General features: G+C 40.5%; 1 protein-coding gene across 9 annotated transcripts in view; it reads right to left on the reverse strand.

The window, feature by feature from the left end:
* Positions 1-19,444, reverse strand: part of PER2 (period circadian regulator 2) — a 51,354-nt gene extending 31,910 nt beyond the window's left edge. Inside the window, exons 1-7 of one of the 9 annotated variants that reach the window (XM_055817080.1) lie at positions 19,357-19,444; positions 11,612-11,668; positions 10,519-10,572; positions 8,241-8,407; positions 2,850-2,951; positions 1,090-1,564; positions 473-541 (exon numbers count right to left, since the gene is read on the reverse strand). In XM_055817080.1, coding sequence (XP_055673055.1) covers positions 473-541; positions 1,090-1,463 — 443 coding nt within the window. In that variant the 5' untranslated portion in view covers positions 1,464-1,564; positions 2,850-2,951; positions 8,241-8,407; ... (1 more) ...; positions 11,612-11,668; positions 19,357-19,444. Of the gene's footprint in view, positions 1-472; positions 544-1,089; positions 1,565-2,849; positions 2,952-8,240; positions 10,573-11,611; positions 11,669-19,356 lie in introns of those variants that run through there. The other 8 variants (XM_055817079.1, XM_055817084.1, XM_055817085.1 and 5 more) reach the window with 8 other exon arrangements.
* Between the last annotated feature and the right edge of the window lie 222 nt (positions 19,445-19,666).

Raw genomic sequence — 19,666 nt, forward strand, 5'->3', positions numbered from 1 at the left:
CACATCCAAATCAATGGGTGAATTCTGATGTTAAACACACTACTAAGGTTGTCCCCAGGCAAGGTCTTCAGACTAAATTCTGAAGAGCAGAAAATTTGAAGCAAAGCTTCAAAAAAAAAAAAACCAAACAACCAAACAACAACAAACAAACCAAACCACGAACCACTAGGGCTGAAGCAATATTCAAAGTGAATGACACAAAACTACGGAGTTAAGCTACCAAATCAAAGTAAGATGACTTGAAAGGTTATCACATAACTTGATTGAATTAGAGCTTTTTGTTGCTGTTCCATGCAAGTGGTTAATAGGACACACTACTGATTATGGACAGGAAGAGAGTCAAAAATAGCATTTCTTGCATACTCCTCCAGGTTTAGCCAAAACAAAAAAATCAAAATACAACACTATTTAGTTTTCAGCATTTAGCATTACATACATGCAAATTACTGAAAGTATATGCGCATTAGTTTACCTGCACCCACTGCTAGACTGATTGTGTTCAGAGTTTGCAATCATCAGACTGAATGCGTTTGAGCTTGAACTAGAATAAGGAAAAATAGAAAGAGATTAATATTAGTAAACCTAACAACTTCTGGTTCATTTTAGCTTTGTATTTTCCTATTCATGACTGGCTATCCAGAAGAAAAGACTACTTTAAAAGCTGCCTGGCACAATAGGAACTATAGTTGTTACATGTTTGTCTAAGATTCTTCTTGTTGCAGCTTTGCTCTGTACACTAAGCTATTATTTAAAAGATTAAATAGCACAATTGCATCCTTATGTATAAGATTAGACTGACACTTTTTATATACAATTATAGAAGTTGGTTTACAACAAAGTATATAAGTAAGGCCACTTAACTACGAAATGATGAGAAGATTCAAATTGAGTGGCCCTGCAGAACACTGTAATTCTTTATGAATTATAACGTATTACACAATTTACACCATACAAGACTACAAGTTAACTAGAACGCTCAGCTTCAATCTGAAGATATGCTTTATAGCATAGTTACTACTCAAAAATTATATTCAAATGGAAAACACTTATGACAAAAATAAGTGAAATTTATTTAATATTAGCTACTACCTCTTATGACAGTCTGAAGTTTCCATGAGCATCGCTGAATCTTTCCCATTTTCATCAGATTCATGGCCATGAGAATCGTGCCCACTTGAGTAGTTTTCATTTGTGTCATTTCCACTGAAGTCATTTCCACTGGATCCACTGCTCATTTCAATATCTTCCTGAAGAACTTCGTGAGAGTGTTCAGGCTTTGTCTGAATTTCTGAATCTTCTGCAATCATCTGGCTATGGCTTTTTGCAAGTCCAGAATAATCGCTCATTTTCTGTTGCTCTTTTAAAGAGAACGACAAAGAAATGTTTTCACTGATACCAGGTTGCTGCTCAGGGTTCTGCTCCTCAGTGCTAGAGTAGAACCCCCTGAACTTGATAGAGTCCATGGGAGACTCATTAGAAACACCACGAAGATCAAGAGCAAATCAAGCCATATTCAGAATTTTCTCTCTCTACAAATTCTGTTTGGACATAGAGACCCACGAATCTGAGGAAGAAGGAAAGGAGGGGAAAACATTAATTTCCTTGTTTGCTTTTGCTGACAAACTGGAATTCTCACTGACTGATGAAATTAAGAGTCATAAGTGATATTCATGGTTAATATATTCAGCATTTGAACAGTGAAAAGTTTAAGTAAAACATAATTGCACACCTAATAGTGTTTTACCGTAGAAAAGGTATTTATTTTTTGGTAAAAACCCACACAAAAAGTGGAATAAACATGAATAACTCCTTAAAAGTTAAATCCTTGTTTTCTATTCTCCTACTTAATACTTGACAATTTTACTGCCTCAATTTGAACAATAGCTATTATTACTTTCAGCGAAAGTATTCCCCTGTCTTCCAGTTTACCCTGACAAACAAAAAAATTCCATTCAGACATCAGAGGATTTCTTACTTGGTTTGGAGGTTTTTTGTTTGGGTTTTTTTTTTGGGGGGGGGGGGCTTTTTGGAGTTTTTTGTTGTCTTTTTTTTAATACATAGTCTTGATTTTTTTTCTTTTAAGAGCTGTTCTGCCATTTTGACCAAATTCTTCACTTTCTTTTTTGTATGCTACATAGGTAGGTAGACTGAACACATATCAGGAACAGGGAAACTAAGTACACAAACCCACCTATTTATCAACAAATAAGCCTAAGAATAATTTTATCTACTGATTACCACTAATTGTGGGGGGATATTCTGCATTGTTTAAAAAAGTAATCTTAAAACAAAACAAAAATACCCCTGCTTTTAAAGCAAATTCCAATGCACCAGGCCCCCAAAAAATCTGTGTATACAGAAATGAACTAAGAACAGACTAATAATGAAGACCCATCAAAGGAGAAGTACTAGAGAGCAGTTCAACTTCATAAATAAAAAAAAGATACTCAATCTGACTCATTTGCTCTATATTTCAGCAATCCACAGACACCAATACCTCAAAACCATGAATCAAGACTCTCGAACAATTTAATGCATCATCAGGAAAAAAAAAAAGGATTGTTCGTAGAAGAACAGTACCATGTTTGTTCTTCCTTCTTTGTTCCTTTAAAATATTCAAGATCACAATTGTTGACTAATAAACCCCTGACTGGAATGACAAAGTCAATGAGAAAGTCTGCAACTAAGTTCAGCTAATATTAACTGCAACAGCTTCCTTTTAAACACAATTTTTTTTAGAAATTTTTTTACAAAGCCTGTAACAGAAAACATTAACTTAATACTCATTTAAAACACACTATGATTCAACTTCCCCCCCTCCAGAAAAAACATTGAAACTATTTTCTTACCCTCCTAATTGCTGTTTTTCCAGACATTTTACATTTATTTTGAGTTTTTCAGAAGAAAATACTACTCGTCTCCTCGTTTGGCCAGAGTAATACGCAAGATATCTGTTTTCATTTGAAAGAGGAAGTGTAGTTTAAGGACATTCATTTAAAGCCATCAGTAATGGTATATAAATAAATAAATATTTGTTTTCCTTACAAGATTATTCACTAGTAATTCACTATAGGTAATCATAAAAAATACCCCTTTGGGAAGAGTAAAAAGTAACAACATTTCACTTCAAGTAGTCTAATCCAGACTAAACAGACCTCCTGTTACGCTGTTGTATTGAACAGCAGTATAAAGGCAGTAAATTACACTTTAGTAGCTCTAATGACGTTTTTTTCTGCACTAAGGAAGCCACTTCTGTCTTTAAAATTACATAACTGGAACATGCAACAAAATATTTACTTTTAGATGAAATTATAGTATTATTTCATAATGGCACATACTCTGGCGGCCAAGGATTAACTAGATCAGACAGTTCATCTCCAATTTAATCTCTCTGGCAGATAGAGCTTGCACTTTCACTTGCTTTACTTAGTGAGACATTTTAATGAAGCTCTGTCCCTGCATATAGTCTACTCTCACCACACATGCTCCTAACGAGCCCAACTGGTTAGTGGTACCCATGCTACTATCTGCAGCATCATGGCCCGTGCTTAACAACGCTGGACTAGCCACATCTCATTCTGTCTGACAGTGACCAAAAACATCAAAGGGCTCAGGAGACTCAAGGTGGCACTGGGAATACCTACACGGACAGCATATGAGACAAGCCTCCTGTTACTGTAAAGGTAAGGAGCATTTTTAAAATGTAATACATTCTCACACAGGAAAGGCTCTTACCACTACTTCAAGTATTGCAGAAATAAGAGCATCTATCTAGTTAAATAACTGAGCCCACCCTCAAGAAGCCATTTCTCATGTCATCTGCACTATTGTTTCTCGAGAGGGCACTGAGATTATAGCATTGTATAGAGGATTCAGTGAGTAAAGGTACTCCAGCAAACTACTCAGCTAGCAACAGGACGGCTTTTTACCTACCCTTAGAAGGTTAAAGCTAACCTTGGAGATCATCTACAGCATTTTACCCACTTCAAATAAATATCCTATGCATACCAAAATTACACCAATTAACCCCATTACGATTAAAATGAAGCTTTTGGGAAAAAAAAGACAGCCACCTGAAAAGGAAGTCTGACATGTAGGAATTTTAAGGTGAAAATTAATATTCTTCATGCTATATTCTGTGCCCAAGGCAGGGGTTTCCTCCTATTTTTCTAACCAAATGCTACTCAGAAAGAGCTTTAGATACAAGAGAAAAACATACTGCCATAACTGAAACAACATTATCTGCTAGTAAACTATGCTATATAATTTCCTTAGAGGTAAAGAAAAAGCTCTCAAGAAAACCCACAAAAACCAAACAGACCCAAACCAAAAAACCCACAGACCAACTCTAGGCTGCTATACTTAAATCCCTTAAAGAAAATCATATAAATCACTATTGATAGGATCATAAGCATTAACTGGCAGAAGACAGACTCTTAGCGTAGCCCTGAATTCTCTAAATAATTAGCCCAACATTGCAGTAACACATGTATCAGGAAAATTGTGCTATTTATGGGAGGAGCAATTAACAGCTCCACAGCTTTCTTACTTCGAATGCAAACATTTCTTATTTCAGTCTGTAAGTGTGAGAAACCTCTTCTGCTGAATTCTGAAGCCAAAGAGTATGACATATGCCATAGTATTTTTTAGCCTCAAGAGTTGTCAACAAATATTGTTTGGAACAATGTTTACTTGGGAAATTATTTCCCCAGTCTTTTTTGTAAACTTTGAAAATTTAAGTGTCATTGAAATTGTGCCATTGCTAGCACGTAGAGTCTTAGAGTTCGAAATTCTGAACAACTAATGAGGAATTTTTTCCACCTCCAACTATCACTTATTGTCTCCTCTGTTCTTTCCCTGGCACCTAGGGTAGCTTCTACCAGGTATTTGTAGGAAAGTTCAAGAGTGCTTCCTTATGTGGGAAAGAATAATTTCATATATATATATATATATATATATAGACAGATATATAAACTGTCCAATAACTTTTCAGGGCTTCCCTGTGCCTCCTTGAACAACAGTTGAGTAACTCAACAACAGTCAAGATTTCAGGGAGGTTAAAATTATTTTTATATTAAGCAGTGAGTTCAAATTAAGAGAATTGCCAACGGAAGAGAAATATGTACTGACCTACAGAAGATACCATGTAAATTTTCTTCCTCTTGATACCTGGCAGGAACTTGTGCCCACAAAATGCTTAAGTTGCATTATTTCTGTCTCTAGCAACATGCCAGTGCTTCTGCAGCTTTGCCCGCAGTAAGCATCTATGCGGTTCCTACATAACTACGTTACAGTGACTACAATTTGGAGCCCAAAGACAACAATGCCAAAACCAAAAATAAGTATCCCAGTAATGGAGATGATACAATTTTGACCTTTTTAAAGGTATATTTCAAAAACAATTGCCTCAACTCCTTGAGATGGAATGGTGTTCTTAGGCAGGACTGGAAGATTAATGTCACTGAAAGTCGGTCTTGCACAAAATGTCTTCTGTTTCAAAATCTCAAAAGCCTCAGAGGCACATACCAGAGTAAGGAATACAGGAAGAATAAATAGGAAGGAATAGGGAAAACATTATGGCAGACTTCTAAGAGCTTCTAGGAAAAGAAGGAAGAGGAGCATTTCTAAAACAAGAGCTTGTATAATAAATAAAAAACCCAAGGTCTCCCAAAGCAGCAATATTATTAAGACATGCCATAAGTTCAGAGAGATTTTTCTAGGAAGAGATTGGAATAACTGTGGAAAAAGAACAGACTGGCAATTACCCTACACCATGCTCTGCGTCTGTAATTTTAGATAAGAACGAATGCATCTAGCTAGACTTTACTCTCAAACAGAAGACAACCTTAAGTGGAACATCTGCATGCATATGCAAGCACCATGCAAACACTTCAGGAGCACAGAGGGTCAGTCATCCCAGAGAAATTCATTAGCATTGAAACTAATGCGAGTCAAAATGCCATAATAAATTGCAAATATTCATCTCACTTATACGCATGAATAAATTTCCAATCAAGAATGAAAAGGTAAAAGCTAGCATGCTTTCCCAGTCTGAGGTTCTCTCCTGTGACCACAGTCTGAGGAAGGTAACTGCATTGTATACCAAGTTCAATAAGCAAGTGCAGATAGTCACGTGGAAACAAAGGAAGAGCTAGCTCTTTTAGGTTTGATCTTCAGAGAAGTCCATTAAGCCAGTCTGTCTTTATTTTCTGCTCCATCTTTCCAAATTTTTAAGGGATGTTGCCTATTTTGACTCTGTAAATAAAAACTTCCTTTTAAATCTTAAACTGGCACCAGTTAAAACTTGATTTTAAGGCAACTGGCTCACAAAAGCCATTCTGCTCTTCTAGACAGAGCAAGCCTCCCAAAGTCACTCTGGCAAAGACCAGAAACCTTTAAGATCCTGATGCAGTGTAAGAAAAAGGCGACGTATTTCCACTGAGCACGAAGGACAAAAGTAGGCATTAATATGCCGGGTTAGATACGCAGAAAATGTCTTCTGGTTATTCATTAGCTACAGCAGCTCCTTTATCCTGCCGTAAGACAATGGAACTTTAATTCCTAAATGCCTGAACTTCAGCATCCCCAGAAAAAACACACCAAAATATGTATGGACAAACTTTTGAAGAACTAACAAGTTTATGCTTTTGAAAAACCCTCTTAAGAAGGACTGAGAATACCAAGGAGGCAAATTTCTTTTGAAATTACAGTATTTAAACTCAAAAATCTTATTTCATCAGAGATCTGGTTACATTCAGAAAACAGATTTCTCCAGATTTCATACAAAAAAAATATGCCTAGTATTGGCATTTAAAGAATGAAAAACTAATCCAGAGTGAAAATTACCTAGTTCAATAACTGAATAACAGGTGAACATCTGAAGATTTAAGTCTAAATCTGCAACTAATATGAACTTAATAATATTCCCAAATTAAGCAAGAGGCACACCACAGTTTATGACTCTAGACAGGTGAATATTTGGGGACTCTTAACTGTACTAGCATGAATAGGTGCCACTCCTAAGGGTCAGGATTCAATTTTACTAAAGATCTTATTAACAATAAGACTTTCCACATGTCCTCTGGATGGTTGCTTTAAAAAATGGTAGAAGTTTTCTCATTTGTATGACAAACAACTAGCAGGGGTTTAATCATATCATGCAATTTCAGAGAAACTGAAAATTAACATCTACAATGAATGTACACTCCCTGTGCAATTAGACAATAATTAAATGCTTGGTAGTAGCAAAACATTAGGAAAAAAATGTGGAAAAACAAACAATAACCCAAGAAGTGACTTGTCTAACTGCACAACTTCACCAGCAATAACAGAGAGCTTTGCTTTGTGGCAGGAGATGGAACAATTAACAGAGTATCTTCGCTAAGACATGTTTGGGGGGGGGGGGGGGGGAGTGTGGCAGTATTCCCAGACTTCACTTTAAGGGGGAGGAAAAAAAAATAAAAAAAGAAAAAAAAGCACCACAAGAGATGCTTAATTTCCTGCAAGACTTTTTGGATGAAAAAAGAAAGGTTTTTTTAATAAAGTCCTCATCTCACTGCAAATCATCATAAACAGGTTTTGTTCTTTTTCTTAACAAGGCATGAGGTATAACTCAGTTTTCTATTTATAGAATATCACCAGTGCTTCCATAAAATGTGAATTTTGCAGCATTGATTTCACAATTTTTGGTAAGAATTTACCATTCAGTTCAATCCTGAGCACAGGACTCTTATTTAAGTAAAAGTTAGCCATATCTTTATAATGGTGATCCTAATTAACCACTGCTTACAGCTGCCACTTTACAAGAGGAACTGATCAAAACATAGCCCTGGTCCAGAGCCATCCAAGCACCATCCTGAATTTACAGCAGACCTATACAGGAAGAGGTCAGCATAAGCACCAGGCCAGGGCCATTGCATCCATAAGTCAGGATACTTCCAACCAGATTGTTACCTCAGTAAGAAAAAAAAAAAAAAAACCACCACAAAAACCCCCACACAAACAAAAAACAAATCTGAATTATAAAATAAGTACAGTTTTAGACTAAAAATGTTTCACCTTTAAATCAGGTAACTCCCAGTTTATACCCAAAAAATAGTTCTGAATTTGTATATATGACTGAAACCACAGTTCTAAGATAAACACAGAACAATCTATTTTCTACATAAGCTCTAGGAGGGGGCAGGAGGGAAAGCACCTTTCTACTAACGTGAATTTTAACAGTTATGCATGTTTCTTACCTGTTTTTTCTATGAAAAGTTGGTTAAAGTGTTTATCAAGCTCCCTCCCAGCTAGCATCAAAAGCATGAAGTCTCTAGGTCCAGAGTCTCCCACATGCATTTAATTCTTGTCTCATCCTCTTCCACTGGAAATCTTTGACCATTACAGAGTCCGGACACCTCTACAACTATAAAATATAAAAGAAATACCTGGGCCCCCCAACAGTGTCCTCTTCAAACAGATACCAGAGAGATGCTCAGAGTTATGCCATGCCTATGCAGATAAATGTTGGTTAAACATGAAACTGTCAGCCAGCAGAAGAATCAGATACAAGTCTACATTTTAAACACTTTTGTTCTAAAATAAGGTCTTACAGAGCTTTAAAATAACAGAATCTTCTACACCAGAAAAAAATAACCCTTCCGATTCACTGTCGGTATGGTATCATGCTGTGTACATGTGTAGTATGTACATAGTCTGCATGGGTTGACACAGCCACCAAGAACGAAGGGCCAACCTCTCCAGTAGATAATAGAGCAAAATGCCTCATGTGGTCAATAGGAGCTCCAAGTGCTTAAGAAGTTTCATTAGAACACCATTTTAACACCTGATCTAAACTCATCTACATAGCTGTAGGCTTGGTACGAGCATTAAGGAGTTTACTAGGCAGTTACAAAGTTTAAATTCACAGAAAGTTGAGGTCCCAAGGGACCTCTGCAAGTCATCTTGTCCAATGCCCTGTTCAGGCAGGGTCACTGAGCAAGAGCAGCCTGCCCAGGATCACCTCCAGATGACTTCTGAATACCTCCAAGGATGGAGGTTCCACAGCCTCTCTGGGCAACCTGTGCTAATGCTCAGTCACCTTCACAGTTTAAAAAAAAGTGACTACATTTAGAAGTCTGTACTAGCAATGTCCATCAACATTACTATTCTTCCTAATAAACTTTCCCAAGAAAGACACTGGGAACTTCAACAGGAGAAAGAAAATCTGAAACCTATTTTATTAAGTCTAGGAAACTAAGTCTGTTGGTACATGCCACTGACATGTAACACAAAGAAACAGTAGAACAAAAACCAGAAGATCAACATTTGTGTGGCAAACAATTATGTCAGTTTAAATGCTTCATTTGAATAGGCAGAAGGAATGTTTGGAACAAAAATGTTTGGAACAGTGTTCAAATCCCAAGCTAACCATTTTGGAAGACAGCCCATGTTAACATGCCTTAATTTAAAATGCTGCACGTCTACCAACTGTTAAAAGTACATTTGTGTTGGCCAGACCTAAGGAAGAATTTATTCACAACATTCCATTCTGTATAATGTTGCAGAGCTGCTACAAGTTCTACAAGTCTCAGATTATGATAAAAATCTGTGTACATAGAGGCAAAACATTTAAAGAACCAATCTTTATCATAAATTGATAAAACAGGATTTAAATTATAAGCTCTCTATCTCTGACCACAAGAGCTGTTAGAAATTGCCATATCTGGAGCTATTTGCAGATTTCAGTTTTGAGCTTAGACACTGAAAATGTGGAATGTCTTTCAACACTAGTTAAATCCTGATTTAAAGACAGCTCTTCCAATTCCCTTACACTACATCATCTCCCTGTAGTCTGTATTTCCTCAATAGTGTAAAGTTTCTGCCTTCGCTAATCAAGATCTACAAGTAATTAGCCACAACGTCTTGCCTGACTATTTATGAAGTGACATAGCACTTCTCTAGTTTGCTGACCTCCATCATGACATTTTCATAGGTGAAAAAAGTTTTAACAGAGTCTAGGTTTGAAGAGGATATTTGCAGCAGCAGTATGTACCATTTTAATTGGGTGTTACATTGGTTTCACCTACTTCGGCATTTTGGAAAACATTAAGAAAAAAAAAGTTCTTGCAAACTACTTAAAATTCTCGTAAGCCTTTCTACATTTTAACTGAAAGCTAAAACAAATCTACTACAAAAGGATTTTTATCTGAAACTAAATACAAGTCCTTCAAACCAGGTATTTTATCAGTTTGATTAGAATTAGAGTCAGTTAAATCTAATCTTCTGGTTTTCTATTAGTTATCAGAGGAAACTTACAGGTAACTGAGTGTGCCCAAATCCCAAAGAACCAGAAGAATTTATTCATGTATGGCATCTCAAGGAGGTCTTTTCCACAAAAGGAAGTTTAATTTCATCAGTATACAAAGAATATAGAGCTCGTAACAACATTTCCTTTGATATTGAAATATATCTATTCTAAGCATTGAAGACTTCAAATATTAGAAAAGAATAAATAAGGTGCTTTAGGGAACACACCTGTGTAACAGGAGCCCAACCAAGTTCATTTTCTGTAGAGAACTGAAGTCACACCTACACCATTGAAAAGAGAATGTTGTCAGCTTTAACAACCTATTCAGATCACATTTTGTAGCTTTAGAAACACAGTATGGGGTTTTTTCCCCCCAATCATTTAGACTAATCAGACAGTACAGTATTAACCCTCAAAATCTCAGTCAGAATTTCATCTTTGTGCAGTATTACAATACTGTCCAGAACTGCTATGCTTTCCTTTCCTCTCTTGGGCCAATGTTGTCCCATCATCAGATCACATACGTAACAAAATCTATTTAATAGGTTTTCTTTGCATCACAGATTATTTGCCTCCACTGATCTCCTTTAAGCTCTCAGCTGTTTTTTTTTGCTCCAATAACCATCAACTTCTCTTCCTTTTCAAAATATGTCCATAATTCTGACTATCTATTCTGCTTTCTTAATCCACCACACATCCCACCTGAGTTGTAGTGAGCTTTTTCTTTGTCAGCTTCTCACACATCACACAAACATGCATAAGTCAGTATCTCTGATGCCGTGTCCAACTTCTCAGAGATTAGAATAGTATCAGCCTGTTAGAAAGTAGAGCACAACTGACCAAAAAATACCGTTGGACCTATGACCTGCTTTCTAAATCAAACCTTAGAAGCATAACATTTTCCTTTCTCTCCTGAGCTATCATCCTGATTATCTAACACCAGCTACTTTGTTTTCTGGACCCCAACATTTTCACCATCATTCAAATTTCTGATGACACCTGCAAGAGCAATCAAAAGACGGGAAGGTATTAAAAACTTCTGCACAGCAAGCAATGCAGATGTAGCACCTGATACTGGATGCTACACTAAATTTGTTTCCTGAAGATTTAGAGATTTAGCAGAACTTCCATGTGCTTCCATGAGTTGTACAACAGGTCATTACAAATTTAATGCTCTGAACATCTTTTATTTTTCGTCACTCTGACATTACAGCTCAAAGGAAGCATACAAAGTAAAAACAAAAAAAAAACCAGTTCAGACTCACTGAGAAAGAACCGACACTATAAATCACTTTCTTGGGGACAGCATCAGACACTCACCTTAATGAAGGTACTAATCGTTATCTTTCCAAGTCTGAAAGTGTCATCAATATATTCCTATTAAAAAAAAAAACACACCAAGTTTTATAAGACAAAAATTTATGAAACATCAATCAAGTCCATCTAACAATGCAATACAAGTCTCGTCTTGTAAAATGCAGATGAAGAACAGTTATAAATACTACAAATACAAAATGGGAGGAAATGCAAGAAATCTTACTGATTAAAAACATTACTTCTAAATTGGTTCCTTGAGCAATGCACAGAATAACTGTTCACTGAATTCTGTTCCCTTTATAAACATGACACCCCCCAAAATTCCATCTCCATGATCTTCATTTATTGTTAGAACATTTAGATAATACCAAGATGAACACAGTATTTCAAAATCAACCACTCACTCAACTGAACACATCCAAGCAGAAGAATGAGTATTATCTAGCACAAAATTTGAGATCACATGTTTGAATTCAAGTTATGTTTCTTTTTCCACAGATTACAATCTTAAAACATTTCACCACCAAAACACAAATTCCAAATTAGCCTTCGGAGATGAAAAAACTCCCCAGACAGCTAAGTCAACTGAGTTAAAGTACTGACATAATGACCAAGACTAGTTCCATATTCCAAAATACAAGTATGCACTCTTAAAGCAAAAGGTGTTTGCAGCTTACTGAAACTTATGCTTCTTTCATCTGTTTAAAGAAGAAAAAGAAAAGAAAAAAAAAAAAAAAAATCACAGAAAGAAGCTTCCTTAGCTATGTCCCAGAGGGCCAAACAGGAAAAACTAAATCCCTCGGTCCTCAAGTGATGATTCCTAAATGGACCTAAGCTTATGTCACCAGTCACTTCTATTCCTGAAGCAGCCATGGCACCGCTATGATTTAATTTCCGGTTTTAGATTGGTTTTGTTGTTTTTAAAGCAGCTTATTCTCCCTGTGGAGTAACTAATAGCTGTAAGTTAGCCCGAGGTAACAGGACAAAGTCAACTCAGTTCTACTATGAATAGCACAGTACCAGCACATGGTTGAACTTAACCTCACTTCGTGGAGGGTCAGTCTCACCTGTGCTGTGCTGACCAACCTGGGCTAGCTCCTGATTCATCATTTGCTTTCCTGTAACCATAAGAAGCCACGTACTAGTGTAGCCTCTTGCCACACCACCACCACAAAAAAAGCAATCAGAGCCACCCCTCCATTATCTGGCAGGAATTGTTCTCTTTTCTGCCAGATTAGAAGCACTTATTTTACCCTTTCATGTATATTATTCCTTGTTCTGCTAAGCCCACCACCTGGGCTCACATCTCCACAGTGGATGTGGACTGATCACCCCCAGGAGCCAAGAGAAACTGTCTCTCTCAAGTTTATTCCTTCACCTTGAATAATAAGCCATGGTCCAGAGCCAAGTTTAATTGCCAGCAGGCTGGGTACTTGCCATAGAGGAAAAAAACCCCCCCGACAGACAAGATTATTACAGCCTGTGCCAAAACATCTTGTGAAGAAACTAAACACTGTCTCCTTTACCTGCCCCATGAAAACTTCTAGATGTACTTCCTTCCAGTCTTACAACAGGTCCGTTCCTAAACATGAACTAAAATTCTTTGTATTAAGTGTGAATTTAAAAAGACATTTGATTGCAAACAGAAAACACTATTCTCCTCTTAAGTGGAACTGGAGAAATTACTGAGCAGGAGATCAGTAGTCAGAACTCTTTAATATTTGCATATGCGAACTCCAGTCCTTTTAAGTAACAAAAAGGATACATTTGAGGAAGTGTTGTCACAAAAAGGAGGGAAAAATTGTCACACCGCACCATGCAGTCACATATTTGACCTTTATTATATGTGAAACTAGATCTAAGATATCTACAACATTGTATTTCAACTTTTAATATTTGTTGATATCTCCATTAAAGAGTATATTTGCACACCTACTGTTCCCTTCCCTTAAAAAAGGGGCAGAATTTCACCATGGGGTATTACATTTACCAAAGTTCCACGCTAATGCTGCTCTTTAGACATCGCTGCAGTTCATACCCAGTTAACGATTTCAGTCAGAATGCAAGTCCCATTCTGGAAGGCTCTATGCCAAGTTAATTCTCTGACTATTACTAATACAGCCCCACTGCCTTCAGTAATACACTCCACAAAGTGTGGCAACCTAACAAACACAGCGTACTTGCCCTGTGAATTGGCTATATTAGTACTGAAATAAGAGCTGAAGTCACAAGAGGAACCCATGGTAGAGATGTAATTAAAATCAAAGAAGCACTTTCTATAGTGAAGATCTTTGTACAATTAAAGACACTAAGTAGCAGAAACATAAAAGCACATGTAATAAGGTCAAGCACAAAAAGCATACTAAGATACAAAAGCTGCAAGGAATAAGGAGCACAGGAAGCAAGGTCAACAAAAGGAGAAGTACTGGACATCCTCACCACTTCATCTTGTCTCCCTAAGCTTCAATTATGAAAAATTACAGGTGTTAATTAACAGTCAAGTGCCTCTGTTTTAGGACAGGATGCTTGAAAGCCAGTACAGCTTTGGTTCTACTTTCAAAAAGCCAGTTCTACTTTTAAAAGCCATCTAGGTAAGGAAATATCTAACAATTATATCTATAGGAAAAAATCAAGCATTAAGAATTACTATAGTACACTCAAAACAGCTGGAAGCCAAACCCCAAAGTGTCTCCCAGAGATTTTGATGTTCAAAAGAGCACTCTCTCCCACTATCACATCTATTCAGGATGAACATCAGTACGGCTTGCACTGAATTTCTGCAGCCTGCTCACATAATTCTCAGAATAACCTTGTACTCTTGCCCCAAGAAACACATTCCCTGTGTATTTCAGTTCACTTTGTCATGTAAGCACCACGTTGAGTCTCTACCCCTTCAGCACCCCCAATAAAATTTTGCTTTCTATTGGGAGCAAATGAAGGGGGCAGGGGGATCATACTCCACAATTACGTATCTCGAGGATGATACGTTTAGCCTCACTTTTTACTGTGTCCTACCAGCAAAGATGTCTAAATCAGACTACCAAAAAAAAGTCAGTGAAATCAGAAGGCTCCTCTAGGACCACCAGACAGTACTTCAGCCACAGCTGAAAACACCTGCACAAAATCTTTTCTTGACCTTACAATAGCTTTCACACACACAAAAATTTCTCACATATGTGGATAAGCAAGGAAAAGCACACTCTTCAAAACCACTGCCTGTGCAACTCACATGAAACTTAGGCCCTGCAGGACTGTAGCAGCATAATCTTCAAGGCCAGAGAACCAAGTAACAGGACTCTACTGGACTTCATACAGGTCCAGTGCAGGCATTCAGATATAAAGACCCTGTCTACACATAAAGGGTAACTTCAGAAATACAAAATAGAAGCACAGAAGCCTGATCTGCCCATGTTCCAGCCCTGCTGGCAGGCAGAGTACAAGCAGGCTGCACGAGCATGCCTGGTGATCTACTAAGCCACTTACTAGAGTGCCAGATCACTGTGCATATGCTCAGGCATGTGGATTCCCATGTGTTCGGGGCTTTCCTACTACATATGGCTGCTAGCTCACTGTCAGCCTGAACAGAACGTGCTCTAAAGAGCAGCTTCAGAGCCTCTCCGTAGCCTTTGCAGACATCCCCAAACCATCTGACCCTTCCTCATTTTGGTCTTCTCTGCAATATTATTTTGCAAAAGTGGCCTGGGGCCACAAGAAATCTCAGCAACAGATCACAAAACCATTAGCCCATGAAGTGTGTTTTTGAATGCTGCCTTCTCTTTTCCCATGCCCTTTAAACATATTTCACAGAAGGAAGTATGTCACCTGTAGCTGAAAAAGAAACAACCCCCAAAAACCTCTTCTAAAACATCAGAAGGCGAGGTCATTCTTTACTAACCAACAACTAGCAAGCAGAAGTTTTGCCTTACTACAGCAACACATGAAACATTAACAGCCTAGCCCATGACTACAGCAGTGGTTAAGTTTAAGGCAGCAGTTAAAGCAGGAGGGGACAGACTCCTTTTGCACAGTACACAAAACATCAGTGGTATTACTTTCAAGACCAACATTTTCTGCATCCAACTTCATGTGTACCCAAAAGTGCAAGTTGAAGCCCTTCAGAGTAATAAAACTAAATCACAAATAATAATACAGATATTGAGCCATTTGCTGTTCCGTGCTTGACAAGCTAGGTTAACATAATAAATATTCAAGCAGTTTAAAAACTTGCACAACAGGGATATAACTGGATGCAGAAAGTATGAATGCAGCAAGACAACCCTGCTAAAAAATGCTGTAACCCACCATCCTCATAGAGGAATTTTAGGCCACGCAACCAAAACCAGACACAAAAATTCCTTTTCAGAACACCTGATCACCTAGTAATTATGATGTGGTAACATTATAATAAAGTGTCTACAGGACATTCATGCCAAATATTACACAACGCCTTACTAAGAACACGATGTTCCCTTTTAACATAGGCCAGCCATAGCAACCCTACATAAAACACTACAGTTGATCTAGGCTAGTGATAATTTACTTGTTCTACTGGCTATTAGCACTCTACTTGCTTTTAAACCACACCAATTGTACCTCATCCCACTGTCACTTGCTCATGAGCAACTTTAAGGGGTTAAAAAAAGCTTTTCTTAAAGAAAGCCATAAAACACGTTTTAATATTGTAAAGACGTTGGAGAAATACAGGTGAGGCAAGACCCCAGGAAAAAGAAACTTGGTTTATCAGTCTATCTAAACCAAACACTTCCTGGTCATAATAAAGTCTGAGATAGAAGGAAAATCCGTAACTTTACTTCCAATCAGTTTCCACTTTTCTCTCTATTCCCATACTATGGCTAAACACCATCAAAATCTCAGTTTATGTGAAAAACACGATTCTTCACAGGGTGATTCTTCCAGGGACAGGCTCAAGTAAGTTTACTTGATAAACTAAGTCATTCCATATTTTAATCTTATGACCAGCGGGCAGAGGGAAGCAAGAGTGAAGTAGGGTATTACGCCAAGAGCTGCCACAATATGCTCTCTTTAAAACCTCTGTACGGAAATCTAAAAGGAGCAAGAGTAAACTGTACAAATTAAGATTACTTGGATTTTCACAGATAACATTCATGTGTTAAGACAAGTATAGAAAGCCTACGACAAGTCCTACCAACTAACAAATACACAAAAAGCCCACCAAAACCATGTAGTCTCTGGATCATAAACGAAACCAGAAAGTGCACGAAAGCCACAATCCTGCTTTCCATACCTTTACCTTCTGGACTAGATCAAGTCAAAGTACGTTTCTTCACAGCACAGGACAGGCCACGCTGCTTCACTGCACAGTGTTGGACACTTATACCAACTACCCAACTAAAGCATTCTCCTTTCTACCTTGACATAAACAACTGAAACAGACAAAAATCTATCAAAACTGAAGGATATTACTTTTTTTCTTCTACTCTAGGCCAAAAGCCCTCTCTTTCCCTCAGGCCTTACTAGAGAGGTAGGCAAGAACCCTCCACAGTCCAGAATAAGGACTCTACACTTCAGAACAGTGTCCTAATCACAAGGCTAACAGCAAGCCTTGGATGTAGCAAGGACATGGCCCACTTCTCCACTGAAACTTCCTCACTTCACAGAAATAATGCAAGTTTCAGCAAGAAAGAGCAAAAAGAAAGATCACAAGAACATGCAAACACACACAAGCATAAGCAAGAAGGGATGAAGTTACAGCACAACGATGCGGGCACCCTCCCTAACGTGAATCAAATTCTAGGCCCTGCTCCCAGATTTTGTATTTAAGAGCCACTGTGTAAAGTGCAAACACAACACGGTGCCCAAGGCTGAGAAGATCAAGGACACACACAGACACTGAGGCACCCTAGAAGGTATGAGAAGTTTAAGTTGCATGAAGTTCAACGCCCCAAAACTAACTAATATAGAATAGGATCTGTTTGCGGAATGGGGCCACACCATCGAGGCCTTAGCTGTCACCTTGACATCCTTAAGTTTTACCAACAACCCTGCATTATCAAAACCAACCATTCGCATTCAAGTAGATATTCCTCTCTGCCATCACCGAGATTAATGTAGATTTTACTGTAAAAACCACCAAAAGGCTCTCCAAAACATAGCTGCAGTTTTGAAAAATGTTAACTGACATTAACTGCTACCAGCAAACAAATTCTGTGGTTAAAACAATACTGACAACTTGAAACAGTTTCTCACTATACTAAATCAGGGTTTTTTTACTCTACTTTTGACTTGACCAGACAATCTTACCACTAGAATCATTACAGAATTTCCACCTTTCCCCCTTGCAAGTATATGAGCTGCAGCTATTCAGTCTCTGACGTACAACACTGTAAACCTCGGAGTCTTACATTTCGAAAAGACAACAGACATCTCACAGCCTAAAATCATAAACCAACATGAAGGCATATGCACAATCTCAAAGCTAGTTACTGTTTTACTGGAATACAATTTCAAAGTGCTTCAATTTCCAAGTACCAGAGGCCTCACGCTAGCCTCACCGGGGGCTTTTTGAGCTCCCACGGTACCCAGAGAAATGCCATATCCCACCCTAACCTATTACAAAACGTCACGAAGTGTCAGCTTCACTGTTACCATACTGCTCACTTATTTGCATGAAACTGTACTTACATAAAGTGTTTTGTAATCACGCATGTAATAGCACACTACTAATGTCAACAGCAGCACAACCACAAGGTCTCAAGGAACAAAGTGTCCTTGCAACTACAGGCAAAGCAAAAAAAAAGAAATCCAAGGCACCTGTTGCCCACTCTACCTGTAGCGCTCACAGCCAGCAGCGAGCTGAGGCTGTTACTTGGTGCCACGCCGCCCCGCACGTGAGAAAAGCACCTTCCAGCCGCGGACAGCGCGGTCCCCTCGGAGGGGGCGGCGGCCCATGCGCAGCGGGCGGGACAGGCGAGCTGCCCGCGCTGCTCCGCGCTCCCGCCGGGCCCCGCCGCTGACCTTTGGCACAGACGCGGCCGCAGCCCGCGCCCCGCAACCGCCAGGGCCGCCCGAGCGGAGCCCCGCGGGCCCGGCCCCGCCGCCCCCGGGCCCCCACCGGCCGCGGGGCGGGGAAGCGGTGGCCCCCCCGCCCCGGCCCGCGGGGGCACTGCCGCCCCGCGCTGAGCGGGGACCCGCTGCCCCAGCTCCGCACGGCTGGGGGAACGCGGGACAGCACCCCTCGGAGCCCCCAGCTCCCGCCCCGGCCTCGGCTGCGGGACGGGGGGTGCGTGTGCCCCCACCACCCCCAGACGCCCCCTCGAGCTCCGAGGCGGGCGGGAGCCGTACCACACGCGCCCCCGGAGCCCTCCGCCCCGCTCCGAGCAGCGAGTCCGAGCCGCCGGCACCCCCTTCCCCCGCTACGGTCTGAGATGGGGGGGGGGGGGGGGGAAGGCGTGTCACGGCCGCCCCCTCCCCGGTTTGAAGGGAGCCCCCCTCGCCCCCCTGCCCAGCGGGGGCAGAGGGCCGGACCCCCGCAGTGCCGCCCGCCCCACCGGCGGCCCCGTCCCGTCTCCCCGGCAACGGGAGAGCCCCGGAGCGCGGGGGTTACGTAACCTCGGCCCAGCGGGCGGGGGAGGAGGGGGAGGACGAGGAGCCCCCCTGCCCCCCGCGGCCGCCGCTCGCCGCCCCGCGCCATCCCCGCCGGGGCGCTCGCGGAGCACCCCCCAGCCCCAGCCGGCCGCGGGGAGAGCGCCCGGCGGAGCCCCACTCACCGCGCGCACCGCGTCCGCCCAGCCCGGCGCAGCCCGGCACCGACTTCATACAGGCAGAAACGTGACTGAGCCCGGAGCGCCCGCCCCGCCCGCACGGCCATTGGCCGCGGCCGCGTGACGCCGGCGGGGGACGGGGGCGGGGGCGGGGCGCGCGCGTCCCCCATTGGCGGCGCCGGACGCCGCTCATTTTACATAAGCCTCACGTGTGGCACCATGTTTCCACCGGCAGCCACGATCGCCTCCGAGCCTGCCCCGCCGGCCCGGCCCGCCCCTCCCCCGCCCGCCGCCGATGCGGCCGCGGCCGCGCGCG

Source organism: Falco peregrinus, chromosome 12, assembly GCF_023634155.1.
Source record: "Falco peregrinus isolate bFalPer1 chromosome 12, bFalPer1.pri, whole genome shotgun sequence".
Lineage (NCBI taxonomy): Eukaryota > Metazoa > Chordata > Aves > Falconiformes > Falconidae > Falco > Falco peregrinus.